General features: G+C 34.7%; 1 protein-coding gene across 1 annotated transcript in view; it reads right to left on the reverse strand.

Annotated features, from left to right (window-relative positions):
• The window catches only part of LOC127852233 (spatacsin-like), a 59225-nt gene that overhangs the window by 29582 nt on the left and 10343 nt on the right, over positions 1-19300 (reverse strand). The window contains exons 3-19 of the mRNA XM_052386119.1: positions 18039-18257; positions 17129-17735; positions 16403-16529; positions 15645-15795; positions 14244-14404; positions 11824-11932; positions 10867-11114; positions 10397-10576; positions 9548-9756; positions 7857-8065; positions 7100-7370; positions 5600-5803; positions 4913-5013; positions 3982-4127; positions 3358-3583; positions 2341-2512; positions 242-468 (exon numbers count right to left, since the gene is read on the reverse strand). Coding sequence (XP_052242079.1) covers positions 242-468; positions 2341-2512; positions 3358-3583; positions 3982-4127; positions 4913-5013; positions 5600-5803; positions 7100-7370; positions 7857-8065; positions 9548-9756; positions 10397-10576; positions 10867-11114; positions 11824-11932; positions 14244-14404; positions 15645-15795; positions 16403-16529; positions 17129-17735; positions 18039-18257 — 3567 coding nt within the window. The remainder of the gene's footprint in view (positions 1-241; positions 469-2340; positions 2513-3357; positions 3584-3981; positions 4128-4912; positions 5014-5599; positions 5804-7099; positions 7371-7856; positions 8066-9547; positions 9757-10396; positions 10577-10866; positions 11115-11823; positions 11933-14243; positions 14405-15644; positions 15796-16402; positions 16530-17128; positions 17736-18038; positions 18258-19300) is intronic.

The following is a 19300-nucleotide window of genomic DNA, read 5'->3' on the forward strand; positions in this document are numbered from 1 at the left end:
TCTATTTAACATTTATATCCCTAGAACCTTATATTTACATCATAGGTTCAACATTTATTTACTCCAGACATCACTTATTGCAAACATTAACTATGATAAAGATGTTACAAGCGCGTCTTATTTCCCAGTGCAACCTAAAACAGCCTCGATTACAAAGTTTGTCACTGTAGTTATTTCACATTTCATATTATATGAGAGCAGTAATTGGATGTTCCCAGGAAACAAGTTTTATTGTCCTTACCAACTTCTTGCTCATTCTTTTTCAGCTGTTCCCGTCGTTGCTCCAAAGTCCCAGTAACAGCATTGTGTCTGTAGGCTAATATCTCGTTGCCTGCGTGTATGTACGTCCTAAGCAACAGGCTGTCATGCCCCAGCAACTCTTGGAATGCAACACATGCCGTGGCCACCTGGGCGTTGTTGAAATGTCGTAAGCCAATCCACAGTGATGTACCAATTGCTATCGCCAATCTAAAGCAAACAAACAGAATGCCAGTGCTAAAGTAAATCAATATGTAAATGCATGTATGAAAAACAAATGAAACAAGACTATTGGCAAGCAATAAAAGTCCCCTACCGGCTCCACCATTGTCAGAAATTTCACCATTGTCAGAATATTTTTTTGTTTGTTTCCATAGCAACCACAACTTTTTACGTAAGAACAAAATGAAATGACGTGCATAATGTCCATATTGCCATCTATCAATGTTCCAAGTTTCATGAAAAAATATTAAGAACTTTTGAAGTTATCACAGGATCCAGAAAAAAACACCATTTTCAGCAGTATTTCTAGTCTATTTGTTGCCAAAGCAACCACAATTTTTGACGTAGGAACAAAATGAAATGACGTGCATAATGTCTATATTACCATCTATCCATGTTGCAAGTTTCATGAAAAAATATTAAGAACTTTAAAAGTTATCGCAGGATCCAGAAAAAACACCATTTTCAGCACTATTTCTAGTCTATTTGTTGCCATAGCAACCACAATTTTTGACGTAAGAACACATTGAAATGACGTGCATAATTTCCATATTGCCATCTATCCATGTTCCAAGTTTCATGAAAAAATATTAAGAACTTTTAAAGTTATCGCAGGATCCAGAAAAAAAACACCATTTTCAGCACTATTTCTAGTCTATTTGTTGCCATAGCAACCACAATTTTTGACGTAGGAACAAAATGAATGATGTGCATAATGTCCTTATTGCCATCTATCCATTATGCAAATTTCATGAAAAAATATTAAGAACTTTTAAAGTAATCGCAGGATCCAGAAAAAAAACATTTTCAGCACTATTTCTAGTCTATTTGTTGCCATAGCAACCACAATTTTTGACGTAGAAACAAAATGACATAACGTGCATAATGTCCATATTGCCATCTATCCATGTTGCAAGTTTCATGAAAAAATATTAAGAACTTTTAAAGTTATCGCAGGATCCAGAAAAAAAACACCATTTTCAGCACTATTTCTAGTCTATTTGTTGCTATAGCAACCATAATTTTTGACGTTGGAACAAAATGAAATGACGTGCATAATGTCCATATTGCCATCTATCCATGTTCCAAGTTTCATGAAAAAAAGTTCAGAACTTTTAGAGTTATTGCAGGATCCAGAAAAACACACAATTTTCAGCACTATTTCTAGTCTATTTGCTGCCATAGCAACCACAATTTTTGATGTAGGAACAAAATGAAATGACGTTCATAATGTCCATATTGCCATCTATCCATATTCCAAGTTTCATGAAAAAATATATGGAACTTATAGAGTTATCGCAGGATCCAGAAAAAAACACCATTTTCAGCAGTATTTCTAGTCTATTTGTTGCCATAGCAACCACAATTTTTGATGTAAGAACAAAATGAAATGACGTGCATAATGTCCATATTGCCATCTATCCATATTCCAAGTTTCATGAAAAAATATTAAGAACTTTTAGAGTTATCGCAGGATCCAGAAAAGTGTGACGGACTGACGGATACAAAACCATAAGTCCCCTCCGGTGAAACCGGTAGGGGACTAAAATTTTTAACACAAAGAAAAATGCTTTTCATACCAGGTCAGAGCTGTTTTTTTGCATAATCGAGGGTACACATACTTTTAAGTGTACTTTTTTCCTCAGCTTAATCTATTTATATGTCATAAAATAGATATAATTTGAAAAGATATTCACCTATTAAATACTGACAGACCAAAAGATGAATCCTGCATGGATAAAGGGACAGGGAGCTAGCACCAATGTTTCACCCAAAACTTATTCCCTAGCATATAACTTGTATAGTATTAAGCAAATAAACTGCATACCGTATACAATTTACTATTCACTCATGTCTCACCTTTTGTTGGAGATAGCTGGTCCCCCATTTTTGAACTCTTCAGCCAAGAAGGTGACAAAAGCAAAGGACGGTCTCCCTTGTTTGAGGTAGTAGTTGTATCGTAGCTGCTCCTCATAGCCATGACTGGCCACTAGGGCTGATAGGGAGAAATATGGCATCTCCTTGGACGCATCTGCATGTAAAACAGGAAATTGGCTCTTTTTTTAACATTTCTTTTGTCAAGTTTTTACTAGAAAAACATGTTTAGGGTTCATATTTCATACCATGAAGAATTTAGTTAATGTCTTCTTAATATATAATTTAAACAGTATGTATTAAAAATATAATTTAACATTTAGAGTAAATCTCTTATATATTTTCTTAGTTCATATGATAAGTGAGTAAACGGATTCCTCTTTAAATATTGTCTTTTGTTTTTGCATTATAAATTCCAACTTTTTCTGACTCATTACATAGCCATTATAAAGTAATATTCCTAGTTGCTAAATATTTTATTTTCTCCAAAACAAACCCTCAAAAAACTCCCAGTTGATGGTTTGACAACCAGATGTTTGTAATTCTGAGTATTGCAGTGCAGAAATCAAGAATACTTTAAGTTGTCATAACCATTTTACTTATTTGTTTTTCTTTCAGCATTTCATATTTTATTTGATTCAATAATACTATTTTAATGCAATTAATAAAAGAATGTTGTATTACAAAAATGAAGAAAAACATACTAGATCTAAACAAGAGATGTGTTTGTCAGAAACACAATGCCCCCTAATGCACCGCTTTGAAGCCATATATTTGACCTTTGACCTTGAAGGATGACCTTGACCTTGACCTTTCACCACTAAAAATGTGCAGCTTCATGAGATACACATGCATGCCAAATATCAAGTTGCTATCTTCAATAATCGAAAGTTATGACCAAGGTTAAAGTTTTGGGACAGAATGACAGACAGACAGGCCAAAAACAATATACCCCCGATCATTCGATCCGGGGGCATACAAATTCATGCAATACAAACTCACCCTCCCCTCGGCAGTTATTAGTTGTCTGCCATCCAAACAATTTGCTGGGATCAAAAGGGGCGTTCCCCTGAAGCAACTCATACACAGTGACATCACTCAAGGGGCTGCTTCCCCCACGGGCAGGGAAAAGGGACACGTGAAGTTTAGGGTATGCCTTAATCAGTCGCTCAACAGTCTCTGAAGACAGGCCGTCAAATGCTTCCAACTGCTGCGTTACGAATGTCACCTATAAATATGAAATTAATAATTATCACTAATTGCTGTCTTCAAATAAAAAAATGATTGCTTATGTGTGCCTGAATACTTATCTTAAAATTGGAAAGAAAGTTATTTACATGAACTAATAGTTATTTAATTTTACAACACCCAAATCATGGCTATACATTTTCTATAGACAATAAGGTCCAAATGTCACATTTATAGTATTTGTGTTATATTTAACCTGGAGATCTTCTTTTAACCCCATTTGACCCAAACTTAAACGAGACATAGAAAACAGAATGAAGTGCATTATATGTGCATTAAATGCAGATTCATATCTGCTTTGATTTATGCACCTTGATGCATATTCAATACACTTTTCATGCAGGGTTAAAGTGTTCCATCTGAAAATCCAAACAATACCTGCTGCAGTTTATGTGGTGAATACATGAGGGTTGCAAGGGCAGCCAGTGGATGATCTCCCTTGAGTAACTCTCCCACGCTGGAGGTATCCTCACCCCAGATGGAGGATGCATTAATCAGGCTGCTTTCATACATGGTTTTACGAACTGCAATACAAATAAACATCTGTCATTTGAGACTTAACCATTTTTAGTGCAATGCAAATGAAAATAAGAACGCAACTAATTTGGTGGTAAAAACTGGAAAGCAACATAACTAGATGCATGTCAGCAATATAACAAGCCTATTGTCAAGAACCTCATTTTTAATTATTTAAAAAAAAAACTATAATTGTGACCTTGAACCCCGAGCTATGGAGACAATTCTCACATGCGACATGCTGTCTCCACATGGTGACAATTTGTGGCAAGTTATTAAACATTGTTTGATGAATGATAGAGTTACAGCTGCAAAATTTTGCCTCTCTCACCGTGACCTTTGAGCTTGGGACAGCAGAATTTAATCATGCAATACATTTTCCTCATGGTAAACTTTTGTAGCAATTTATTTTAAAATTGCATCACAAATGATGAACAAAAAGTCTGGAAAAGATATATTTTTTATCTTTTATCTCAAACTTTGACCTTGGATCTTTTTGGGAGATAGGTCTGAAATGCAACATGCTGTTTAAAATTCTAATAACAAAAATCCTATTATTTAACTATCAAGAACAAACATTTTATCTATTTTAATTAAGTGTTTATTTCTCTTGTTTGAATATAATATGTTCACTCTTTTTATATAATATGACAATTTCTTCGCAAATCATTGATGTACCAATTTTAGTAAGCCCTTTTTGTTCCAACTGTGGCTGTTTGCAATTGTGATTCCATAGAATGCATCCATGCTTCGTGTAATATTACATGTAAGCTACTAATACTGTTGTGCTTACCCTGGCCCTCTGCAGTTGTAATCCCGTAGAATGCTAGAAACAGTGGAAGCCAAGAAGCACTCTTGTTCTCACACACTTCATAGAGGAAATCTAACTGCAAACTAAAAATTACCATCATCAAAGAACAGATTACGATATGGTGCAGATGAAATTCACTATCTTTAAGTCACCAAAATGTATAAATGACCTTAAGACATCAGAGGTCGGACGCATCCAAATATGGATTTTTTTATAAGAGTCCCAATATTACATATACCATAAAAAAAAATAATAAAAAGTAACATAACTCTTAAATGGATATTAAATGGATATAACAATTTAAAATTCTATAGTTAACAGCTCTATTTAAAAACATCTGTAAGTCATACCATTCACTCAGACTTTAAGGACTGGATTTTGGAAAAAATATACCTTTTGCAATTGGGAATATTACCAAAAAACTGCTATAAAATCAGTCATAAAAGCTCTCTGTTGCCCTCAAAATGAAAAGTATGTACCTCTTCTCCCAAGTAATCATGATACCAATTTGCATGTTGTAGATCAAAGAATTTCTAGATATCACATCAAAACACATTTTCTACTGACCCACTGACATACCAACCAATTAACAGATGCAAAGCAATATATCCCTGCTTATTGAAAGAGGTCCATAATGTTCAGTTTATAGAGAGTTAAATAATCAAATACCTGTGCAAAGAACAGTAATTCCATAGAAAGTAGGGCAGGTTTCTTTCAATACAGTGGATGACAATGGCAACATGAAATTCTTGGATTTTCTTGGGATCACACCGAGCCAGTGGGTGGGGCACTTGCAATGGTCCACCCAGCTTGTTTATCTCCTGCAGCATGATAGGGAAGCTACTCCATGCTTCAGTGGTGAATATTCCATGTCTGAAATATAGCATCATGAAAATTTACCTACATATCAGTGACTAGGGCATACATCACCCACATGTGCCGTACTTGTATTTTAATATGGTGCAACTTGATTGGTTGTGTCTATGCAGACTTAAACACACAAACACACACCAATGGAACTAACAAAATGTCAGATTATAAATTCATAAGAAACAAATGTTGCTAGTAGAAACCTTGACAGTCAACCAAAAAGCATAGTGTACTTGGGAAACATGCGTTTTTATAATGGACACAAAGATACACAGACATACGATACAAAAATATGTAATATATACAGTTCAACTCAGGGCCAATAAATTTGTTTATTATATACCTGTTTAATGCTTTTAACAAAATACAGGTTGTATCAATCGTTGAAATAAAAAATCCCGTATTACGCTACTCGCTGTTTCCAATTCCGTATTACCATACTAGCCGGACTACTTCGACCCATTTAATGACGTCACATTACACGCATCGAAAATAGAAATATTTTATATTACGAAATATATTACGTAGTACATCGTGTGACGTCATTTCTGTGACAAAACACCATAGTTTTATCTAAACTCTGTAAGGACATGTCGGACGTGGTGTTTTTTAACAGTAAACTATGTGTTAAAAACGTATTTTTGAGTGTGTGTTTATCATGCATAAATGTATATTTCGATAGGAATACAATAAAATAGTTTGGTTTAAACTATGTTTCGATAAAGACATGGAAGATAGAAGTGGAAGTGCATATCGTTTAAACATTTTTGTTATAAACATCGGATTAAAGTTGTCAACTTAATTGTTATAAAAATTGGATTAACGATGGCATTAAGGTAAGCGTGTCGGAAACCCTGTGTTTTCCCGGTTCGAATGTTTACACGTTAATGTACATAAACTGTATTCATACGCGTCTTAAATAAACTATGGCGTACCGTTTTAGTCATTGTTTTGTCAGTTTTGTTAATGTAAAAAATACATTTGTTAACTGTTTTCGTTAGTTGTTGTATATAATAAAAGGAATATTACCCTAGTCATTTGTTCCAAGAGTTTGTATCACTCTCGTGGCTTGTGCTATTTCGCATCACACTCGAGGCTCCGCCTCTCGTGTGATACGTCATCACACAAGCCACTTGAGTGATACAAACTCTTGGAACAATTGACTAGCGTAATATTCCGTATATATTTTATTTATATTGGTTAGAATCCGCTCCAGGCCACCATGGTAAATAAGTCAGGTTATGAACAGTAGACCATGTGTTTTTTCAAAAGGAAAAAGCCACAAAAAGTTTGATTTACCTTGCAAATGCATGTCTTATAGTGTCTCTCAATGCCATTGTACACAATTCAGTGTTGTTGACAAAGTCTTCAGTGAGCGGCTGTAGGTGTGAAACAGGCCACTCGGCTTCTATAGTTGCATTTTGGTGTCCATGGTTACCTTGGTCTGTGTAAGACTGCTTTTGTTTGCCTTGAAAACTATTCTGTATCCAGGCAATAATGACATCCACCATATTCCTTGACAACAGATACTGCCAGACAATGTGCTGGCCAAAGGAGTCCAATTGTGAACCTAAAATAAAATTAATTGTTCTGCAAGTCTGTATATCACCTTCACAAGTATTATTTATCCATCCAAATATCTGAGAATTTAAGACTGATATTTGAATAATTTTCTATATTCACAAAAAAATTGTCCATCATTTTTAATCATAAAAAAAGTACAAAGACTGAAACAAAATGTATAAAATCATCTCAAATATGACACTGTTATATATTCCCCTAACTGGCTTATCCTTAAGATAGCAGAGCAAAAGTGGATTTGATGTCTGCTTAGTGATAGGAAGGTTCTAAACTTGATCCCGATAAACTGTAAAAACGTTCTAAAGATCTCCCCCAAAAACACCAAGTTTTAAATACAAAAGAGACATGAGAATGACTATTTTTGTTGCAAGGCTATCGATGCAATTAAGGTAAAATAGGCTTCGACTAAAACTAACTAGGACAAACTAAACGGAAGATCTTAATTCCATTTTATGAGATTCATGAAACCTCTGACCTGGTCTATGAAGTAGAACATCTAGCTTGATAGCCTCCCTTGTCGCTGGTTCCCAGTGCTGGGTCCAGGCCAGAAGCACCTCATTGTATGGAGCCGGTTCCCCTTTCTCTTCCAAGACTTCCTTACTTAGGTTCTCACAAGTGCTCACAAAGTCAAAGCGACCATCCTGCTGAATGAGGGCCTTTAGCCTGTGTGTCTCACGGGTTTCACTAAATGGAAAGGCAATTGAGCTACATGGCCATGCTAAGAAATCAGTTTTTCAACGTTTGTGTAATTAATTTACTTTAATTAAATAAGTGAGTGCAATGCCCAGCTAGGTCTGCAGCTAAGCTACCTTGAGACAAATTACAATAAAATATCTACATCCAATCTTGAGAAATTTAAAACATCTTGTTTTTGTTTTAATCAATTTGACCTTAACCCAATCGCTCAAAATGGGATTTTTAAGTTATGTCTGCAAGTAAGCTACCCACACACATAGTGTCAGTGCACTTACTCCAGTCAAACTCAAGATAGTGAGTAGATATCAGTTTTTACTTTAAGTAACAGTAAACTTGACCTTGACTGGGCTGAAAACAATCACAAGCTGGATCTGTATGTAAGATACCAACACATAAAATTTCTTCACAATACCTCCATCTAAAGTTAAGAACATAAGCCAAGAAGAAAAAAAACATTTCTCTTTATTTATTAACAGTGATTTTGACGAACAGATATGTTCTTAATGCAATCACATGTTAGGCCTGCATGTAAGATTTCTACACAGAAACTTTAAACGTTCTACAGCCGTATTAATTTATTGGGCAGATACAGGTTTCTAGTTTTTGTCAAAGTTACCTCGCCCTGACAGGCCTTATGCTAGGTATAAATGCAAGCTAGCTATATCCAAATTTACTAACAGCTTTTGTCAGAAACGTTTCAAAATTTCAGCAATAGAAACCCATCATGCCAAAAAATGCTCATAATGATCAACAAAAAATAATCTACTCAGCAGTCTCTGCATTATGTCTCCAAACAGTGAACTTTTGTGTTGACTCATTTTAAAATTGCATGATGAATAAAGACGTTATAGTCCAGACAAGTTTTGTATTACCTTTATTTTACCTTTCACTTCTTTTGACCTTTTACTTGTGTGATCTTGACACACATGACATAGGTAAGAACACAAAATGATGTCAACTCATTTGTGCAAAGTTATTCTAAAGCTGTCTGATTACTGACGAAATTTCAGTCAAGACAAGCTGAATCATGCTTAAGTTTGAACTTTGACTACTAAGTTTGACTTTGACCTTTGAACTATCCACACAGATATTTGCGTATAAAATACAGTCTACAAATGTTAATTGTTTGAGTTACAATTCAGACAAGCTCAGTACCAGGCCAAAATTAGATAATACAGCTGTGGACATTGTGTTGTGCATCAAACGCTTTCTCCACACTCTGAACATTTTTGGTAAATTATTTAATTATCTGATACATGATAAAATTACAGTAACAAGACCTGACACATGTTCTGTCAAACAACAAACCAACATCGTGTTTGCAATATTGACAAGTCCACAAGTAAGCTGGACAAAAATCAAAGATTGATCAATTTAAAATAAATGCTTACCATAAACTATGCCATACTTATTTGACATTTTTACTTGGTCTAAAAATTGCAAAACAAGAAAAATATTCAAATTATTTACCAGTCTTTGATATGTTTATGAAGAGCTTTCTGCTCTTCGAAGTTCCTACAAGGGTAGAGCTGGTTTAAGTCCTTTAGGAAGTTAAACATTGAGATCTGCTCTTCATTGAGTTGTCCCCCTTTCATGAGCTCTTCAGTAATAAAGATGCAAACAGGCATATCCAGTGTGTGCAAGGCCATCTCCCATAACTGCTTTGTTACATTCATTCCCTGTGAATAAATCACAAGATTAGCCCTAAACTATGGGGTATGGTACCTGTAATTTTGAGTTTGTTTCTTTAAAGAATGAAGAAATTATTATCTCTTTATATAATCCTACTTTCTTAGATATTCTAAATAATATGTGTGTAAAATACCATCAGTATTTATAAGTATATTATTATTTTATTTTGTAATATATAGAACAATTTTGATGGCTTTAGTAAAATATTTATTTAAATTCCCAAATATTATAGAAAGTTATTGTTCACATATAGAGTACATGTGAGTGTGCATGAAACTTATGTTAAAGTTTGAGTGTGATTATTTTTATGGCTAAGTCATTTGATAGTTTTTTGTCAAACATCTTTGAAAGTTCATTGTGTATACTGTTTTTTTCCAGACAAAAGCAACAATATAAAACACTTAACATTGCATAAAAGATATACAGGTGTAAATTTACTCCCTAAAATGTTGATGGGTTGAGGACAACTTCCCAAAACTGATTAGAATCATACTCATAAATTAATTTAGATATTACATATAATCAAAATTATCTTAATTGTGAATTTTCATTTCAAGAAAATTAACCAATCTGATGTACATTTAAAAAATCTAACAAGCAAGAGAACATGATTATAAACAGAAATACCAGTTTAGAAATAAGTTCCTTGGCTTTGTCAATCCTCTGGTGCTTGATATAATTAAGGGCCAGGGCAATGCCAGTTGAGCAGATATCCGAGAAGTCTGCCCTTTTGGACTGTTCACTTTGAAGAAGATACTGTTGCAGATACGGAATTTTGTTCTTCATTATGCCGTCTTCAATCACCATCTGAATAAATTCAATCACAGTCTCGTTAGAAAGTTGAATTATTTACTTCAATTCAAACATAATGTTTGGTACTTTTATATAACAAACACATACTCAACAACCATTGTTTTTACGCATATGAATTAGATATATTCTATTGTAGATAAAAGACAAGGGCCATATTTTTTTTAACTGGTCACAGCTAACAAAGTCCTTCCTTCGATCATCAACAGATTAAGCTTCTTTCAGCTATAAAGGTTTGAGCATAATCCAACCAGCAAATAAAGAGGAGTTAAGCAAAATCTCTCTACCTCTGTATCCATTCTGTTCCATAATTGAAACTGTGACATGATCTCCTCAGATACCTCTACACCATCCTCTACGTCATGACCTAGAGCATTCCCATTTATGACCTCGTCCCCTCTTGAAAGGACAGGTACACTTGTAGTAGTAGAATTGCTGGCGATTGACATGCTTTCAGACTGACCTGCCGATCTTGAACTTTCCTCCATTGCTCGCATACAGTTACGAAAACTGTCGATGTGTTCAACTACTTTATCTGAAGAAAAATTAAACCGTTATAACAAACAATTAATCTATCATGTTTTTATATGAAGGTGATGGCAATGATGATAAACAATTTATGTACAATTCAAATTGCAGAAGGAATTATTAAGCTTTCTCATTGTCTAAATATAAAGAAGTTTTTTAACTGTTTTGAAACTCTGATTCTGCCAACATCTATTGAATTTCAGTTAACAATCTAAAAAGAAGAATGCACTTTTTTTCTGAATAGACGTTGCTTTTTTCAGAAAAACAAGATTCTTCTAGTGGACATGGTTCGGCCCTAGACATTGGATGCCATGGAATCCCTTTCAATTACTGGTATATGTACATCAACTCTGTAAGGCAAATTATCCAGAATTCTTCTTATATTGTATTTGATATGATGATAAGTGCATGAGATATGTTAAATTTCATAAACCACATTTTTCGCTGACACAAACAAATAAAATATAACAGGGGTTTCTTGGTACATTATTATGAGTTACAACATTTGTGGGTTTAAGTTTCAAGAGGATACACAAATATATTTTATATTTGACCCTGTAGTGTCATATGAACACAGCAAATGCATAAATTATATGTTAAACACTTGAAAAAAACATCTTCAATGGAACAATTGGTACAATTTTACTTGTATTTGTTTACACTTATGTCAGTCTCATTTAAAGCTTATCTATCAAAACACCCAAGATTTAATATACCTGTGGCCTGCCGTATATCTCTCTGCATTTCCTCACTGTCAGCGTGTTCAAAGACAGATATACCATCCAACAGCAGGCTGTATAAAAACTCCATGGTTACATCTAGTACCTGTATGGTTTGAACAAATAATAACCCTTACAATGCGGGAACCAAATTTTTAAGGCCTTTGCAAACAGTTTGGATCCAGATGAGACGCCACAGAACGTGGCGTCTCATCAGGATCCAAACTGTTTGCTATTCTGATAGTATTCTTTGAAAAAAATCGAAGAAAATGCGAATTTTATAAATTCAGCAGATGACATTTTAGCAGACGACAAATTTCCCAGCATTCAAAGGGATAAAAAGATTGTGAGCAGTAATGCTGAGGAAGCTGTTAACTCGATTTGGCTGCACAAAACATGCTAGGGCTGAAGCTAGCTATCAACACACAATTTCATGTTATGCAATACTGATCATTAATGTGGCCCCAGCTGATGATTTTAGTAGCTTAGCATGCAGTACTGGCAAAATATTCCTAACACAAACAGTTTGTGAGTGTTTGAGGTAACTGATACAAGGGTGTCTGTGCATGCACTTGCTTATATTTTGGTGACTGTTGAACGGTTGACTGATATAATTTGCAAACATAAACCTGGCACTCATGAATTCTGAAAGCCTAAATTGAGTATTCACATTTTTTCCTGTAATCATTCTTGGTTAAGTTTGTCCATCTGTTTAAAAAGTTAAAAAATATCATAAGGCCGCAAAAAGTTGACCAGATATTTTTTCTGTTTTTACGCACTTAAATAAACACATACATGTATTTATTATGCCCCCTTCAAAGAAGAGGGGGTATATTGTTTTGCACATGTCGGTCGGTCCATCCACCAGATGGTTTCCGGATGATAACTCAAGAACGCTTTGCCTAGGATCATAAAACTTCATAGGTACATTGATCATGACTGGCAGATGACCCCTATAGATTTTCAGGTCACTAGGTCAAAGGTCAAGGTCACAGTGACTCAAAATAGAAAAATGGTTTCCGGATGATAACTCAAGAACGCTTAGACCTAGGATCATGAAACTTCATAGGTACATTGATCATGACTGGCAGATGACCCCTGTGATTTTCAGGTCACTAGGTCAAAGGTCAAGGTCACAGTGACTCGAAATAGTAAAATAGTTTCCGGATGATAACTCAAGAATGCTTAGGCCTAGGATCATGTAACTTCATAGGTACATTGATCATGACTGGCAGATGACCCCTATTGTTTTTTGGTCACTAGGTCAAAGGTCAAGGTCACAGTGACTCGAAATAGTAAAATGGTTTCCGGATGATAACTCAAAAATTCTTATGCCTAGGATCATGAAACTTCATATGTACATTGATCATAACTGGCAAATGACCCTTATTGATTTTTAGGTCACTAGGTCAAAGGTCACAGTGACTCGAAACAGTAAAATGGTTTCCGGATGATAACTCAAGAATGCTTGCGCCCTAGGATCATGAAACTTCATAGGTACATTGATCATGACTGGCAGATGACCCTTATTGATTTTTAGTACACTCGGTCAAAGGTCAAGGTCACAGTGACTTAAAACAGTAAAATGGTTTCCGGGTAATAACTCAAGAATGCGTACGCCTAGGATCATGAAACTTCATAGGAACATTGATCATGACTGGCAGATGACCCCTATTGATTTTCAGGTCACTAGGTCAAAGGTCAAGGTCACAGTGACTCGAAACAGTGAAATGGTTTCCGAGATGATTACTCAAGAATGCTTATGCCTAGGATCATGAAACTTCATAGGTACATTGATCATGACTGGCAGATGACCCCTATTGATTTTCAGGTCAAAGGTCAAGGTCACAGTGACAGAAAACGTATTCACACAATGGCTGCCACTACAACTGACAGCCCATATGGGGGGGCGCGCATGTTTTACAAACAGCCCTTGTTTTGTATTCAGTCTGCACAGTACATAGCATTAGATTCTTTGAAAAAGAAGAGTAATTTTTCTAATAGTTTTGTTAAGCCTACATATTTCAAGACAAAGACTGTAAAACTAAATAGAACAAAAGGGCAACTGAATTCATTTGGCAGACATGTTCCACAGTTATGTACACAAAAACTTTTATTAGTCCGCACCTTAAGCTTGCCTCTGATTATATCTTAAACTTGAATATAAAAAAAATCTTGTGAGCCCACTTTCTCCAAAGTTTGTAGGATAAATTCCATTACAAGTGATAAATGTGTGAGGCCTAACAGTATTTTTTGCGAAGTATACTGATTTATTTAATTCTGATCAAGTGCAGACACGTGAATAACCATCAAGGAAAGTTGAAAGAGAATACAGTGTTGCTCATTTCAGAGCATTTGTGTGATATTTTTGGCCATGAAAAGTCTATTTAAATATATTGAATATACGGGTCCCGCACCTGTTTCCCAAATATTTGCGAGTGTTTATCCCCCATGGTGGACCTTGCCGACTGTAGCAGGACATGTAAAGCTGGTTCTAACTGGATCAGGGAGTCCATGTGACCAAACTGAAGGGCTTCATGTGGGGAATTTTCTGCGATGGAATTGTTACTGGAAAAGTCTGAAAAAATTAGGAAAATAGCATATAGAAACAGCTGTGTCATCTAGAGGTAATAATTTCAACAATACTTAAAATTATTTTCACTATACATGTAAGAAGCATTTATGCTCAAGAAAAAACAAAAGTAGATATTGTTTCACCTTGCTGTGACACTGTAAGTCAAATGACTGTGTACTTCTCCACAAATTCATAAGAACAATTTTCAACACATTAGGTTTGTCTGATTTGTTAGATGTTGCAGAGAAGTCTTGCTATAAGGTATCATTATGTTTGAAATATAATTACAATCACAATAACTCCAGTCATTCTTAAGTTTTTAAGCAGAAATGATGAATTTGATAAACCCAATTTCTATACAATCAAAAGTGAAGTCTAAATATAAGGTATACATGTATAATGTTTCCTTACTATAACTCACTTCATTTTTTAAAGTATTAAACTGAGTGGACAATCTTTTTTCTATTCACAAGTTTACCCTATTCACACTTATTTTATTAAATTATTTGTTCTATATTAATATAGACTGTCAAGCACAAGTTGATGCTGTCCAAATATAACAAAGTGCAATAACTCCAGAGCTATAATGCATAGAAATGGCTTTTGTTTACTTCACATCTGAAATCTATCTACCAATAAAGTTTCAAATTAATGTTTGTTATAGTCATAGGTATGCTTCAGGCAAAAACAAAGGCTAATAAATTACTGACAGGTAATAACTCTTATAAGAAATGTGGAGTAACAATTCCCATGTAATGCACTTTTTCTAAATAAGATCTACCCTCCTATGAAGGGAATAGCAGAAAAACTTGTAAAGCTATGAAATTAACAAGAGATGTGTTTGTCAGCAACACAATGCCCCCTACATCGCCACTTTGAAGCCATATATTTAACCTTTGACCTTGAAGGACTACCTTGGCCTTTTCACAACTCAAAATGTGCAGCTCCATGAGATACACATGCATGCCAAATATCAAGTTGCTATCTTCAATATTGCAAAAATCATGGACAATGGTAAAGTTTGTGGACAGACAGACTGACTGACAGACAGACGGATGGACTGATGGACAGTTCAACTGCTATATGCCACCCTACCGGGGGGCATAAAAAAGGAAGATGGACTGCCCAAGCCAGGTCAATAACTTTAGGGCACCTGTAATTAATTTTAATTAAGATTCTGTAAGAGGAAGTTTCCAGCAACCAAGACCCTTGCAACATTTATAAACAATACAATGACTTGTACATTTCTGTTTGCTGTCTAGGAAGTATGTGACGGTATCCAGCTGCCTATGTTTGAGGGCCATCTCCAGGGTGTGCATGGGTAGGGAGCAGCGGCCCCAGGCATTCAACTGGCACACGGCATCAGCCAATGCTGCCCCACCGTAGGTCATCAGCTGGAATGGGCAAAAACATATGCACTCAGGCAATGCAAATTTAATTCTATGTTTACAATCGTCTTGTTTTTTCAATACCTACCAATCAGGCTGAATAAATCAAACAAGTAAAAAAATATCTTACACAAATTATGATTGCCACCAACACAAGCGTAAGGAAATAAAATATAATAAACATACACTCATGTTTATGATTGCAAATTGTTGCAACTGTTGTTTTTCTTTCTTAAGAAAAACCTACCAGCCTAAGAAAGGATGGTAAACATAACAATAACACAACATATGGCCTTAAATCAATGTAAAATTAGTCATTGTGAATACAATTCAGTTTAGGCAATTTCAGGATTTTAAAAATCTTTATAATAACAAAGAGTAGACAAATACAATTGAAGATTCAGTAGATGTTAGAAACCATGTTTGTAAATGAAACATGTAAATGTAAGCTAAGCAGCTAGAAACACTTAAAATTATTAAATTATTTAATTTTTTAGATACAGTGATATCTTCTTATATGATATCATCTGACATGTATGATGCACACATTGAAAAACCTTTAAAACAAATAATACACAAATAAAACACACATATAAATGTATTATTGTCTTACCTCACTGACAAACTGTTCTTGGTTCATTGCAGCATCCATAAACACAGTGGAGATGTGAGACTGGGTCAGAACCAGATGTGGAACATTTGGTTGTCTTGACAACACTGCCAGTTCATGTGGCTGAAGTCTTTCATAAAAAATATTTATCAATTGCACCCAATCAAAATATTATCTGTCATGTGTATTTTAACTATTTGATCTACTGCACTCATAATTTAAATAAGATAAGGGGCCATATAACAGTGCTCTGGCTAAGGCTATGGAAGGGCAACTTATCCTGCTGCCTCATGGGCCCATCATTCTCCCTCGAACCCGTGTCATGCACTTTTGTGTAACTAATCACATTATTATATGGCAAATTGACTGACCATCCGTCAATGAATGTATGAGTAGTTGTTTACTTTAGAAACATATGGGTATTGTACTAAAAATTCAAAATTAATATTCCTTAAAGTACATTTTTGAATTTCTTATGTATATCAATGGCATAGTGCTTTACTTTAAGGATGTTTGGATGATTAAAGAAATTGCTATATATAGAATGGTAAAGAAAATTGCTCATGTTACATGTAGCTTAAATTATGATACTTTGTTATATATTGCCTGGAGAATGGAGTCTCCACAATATTATGAAGTTTTTCAAATAAGAACCTGGAATTGGTATTAAAAATATAAAATTTCTTTTCAAAGAAAAGTCCAAGTAAGAAAAATAAATTTCTTTCTTACCTGACATGAGTCCATTTGTGTTCTGTATCCAAAGAACAACAGCAAATGCAATGTACATCATTATATGCAAACACAATTGACAGTGTTTTCTCAGTAAGATTCATATCTTCTGCACTATATCCTCTCACTAATGACGGAGCTTCAAGAAAGGTCAACCACCTTTTTCCTGCAACTAGGTCATGATCTTTGTTTACCTCTGACTTAAATCCAGATGTTTTCAACATTTTTACTGTTTTATTTCTTTCACCATGCTTTCCTCGAAATGTTTTTCTTGTGGTTGCTTTAATTTCTTTTTTATCAAATTTGGTATGAAGGTTTTGAAGCTTATTCATCCAAGGTAAATCTCCATAATGCGAGGTTTGCATGAAAGAGGTTTGCCTCTGTCCTGAATGGATTGTTGATGTCTTACTATTTTGGTTATAGAGTGGAGGGAAGTGTGTGCAGAAGGAATGTAGATCTAGAAGAATCACATCACTATTTTGTAGAACAAATGCAACTTGATTACACTGCTGTGAAATGCACCAAGTTTGTATGGAGATGAAATCAAACTCTAACTGTGACAGGTCAACTGTAAAGCTGTCTGCCTCATCTTTCAAGCTGCGACAAACTTGTAAAGCCATTAAGGATATACAGAAGATAAATAGTAAAGTTAAAATTCACTACACCTTCTACAGAATAATTGCTGTTTTAAAAACCTGAACCTAAAATTATATTAAATAATTAAGCATTTACAACTGTTTAACCAACTAAAACAGAACATTCACATCAAACAAGACTTTGATTATTCTTTGTTAAGTATACATCAAAGGATGCCTCGGGTAAACAGTTTTGAAACATTTCATTCAAATACATGTACAACACATTTTAATATAAGTATCAAGAGCCCTTAATTTCACACATTAAAGGATACAAATTGATTTGGCTGTGGAGTCTAGGATGAAAACCTTGTCAGTTACAATACGCAATGATTCTGCACCAATTGGTGGAAGAGCCATAGACCACACCCCATGGAACACATTATCTCGCTTCACCAACTGGATCAGGTGGGTGTTGTTAACCACCAGTAGCAAACTGTTCCCTGTGAAGTGAACAACTGTTACTGTTTGTAGTTTAGTGTCATTCAGTGTTTCTGAAACATACAAATGACTGGAATGTGTTGATATGTTATCTAATCAAATAATGTATACATATTGTAAAGTGCTATGCAATTTCAATTACAACTGCTATTGATATATTATAAAATTCTATTTAAAGATATAAAATCATGCTATGTGACAGTCACATGGAAAAAAAATCTAAAAAATCTGTTAATAACTCATTTGTCTATATAGCTGATTGGGCTATGAACTTTCCATACTCCATTTCCGGAGGCAATTTTTTATTGCAGAAAAAAATTATAATTATTTTACCATGCAATTATCATGAAAGAATAATGAAAGTCTTTATATATGAAGCTGCTTTGGATTCAAGTAAAACAGATGAATCGCTTTAACTTTGCTCTGGCTTTTTCCTGGGACATTATTAACTGAGGCAGTTTCAATCTCAACATTGTAGCAATTCATCCACTGCCAAAACAAAGCAAAGTTTATATTCCAGCAGTTGGTACCGATCTTAATCATACGAATGACAACCAGATTACGGTCATTTTGCAATTTCTAAGCTTTATTAAAAAAGGGCAATTCTAGGTATTTTATAAAAAGCCTCACACTATTTGTTTATTTATTTTATTTATGTTCAATTTATCTACAGTGTAACATTATCTGAAAACTGCAAGCCAGCTAGATACAGAAAAATACACTTTCTCTGATCAAATTAATATAGTTAGAAAATATATCAGTGAAGTAATTATCCCCACGCTTTTTGAAAAAAAGGTGGGGATATTGTGGTGATCTCCGCCGTCCGTCCGTCCGTCCGTCCGTCTGTCCGTCCGTCCTGGCCACTATCTCCTCCTACACTAAAAGCACTAGAACCTTGAAATTTACACACATGGTAGCTATGAGCATATGTGCGACCCTGCACTATTTGGAATTTTGATCTGACCCCTGGGTCAAAAGTTATAGGGGTTGGGGTGGGGCCGCGTCAGAAATTATCACTCATTTTTTTAGGTTATTTTACATTTACTTCTTTATTTCTACACCGATTCTCTTCAAATTGATACTGGACCTCACCTAT

Source organism: Dreissena polymorpha, chromosome 12 (assembly GCF_020536995.1).
Source record: "Dreissena polymorpha isolate Duluth1 chromosome 12, UMN_Dpol_1.0, whole genome shotgun sequence".
In the NCBI taxonomy this organism is placed as follows: domain Eukaryota; kingdom Metazoa; phylum Mollusca; class Bivalvia; order Myida; family Dreissenidae; genus Dreissena; species Dreissena polymorpha.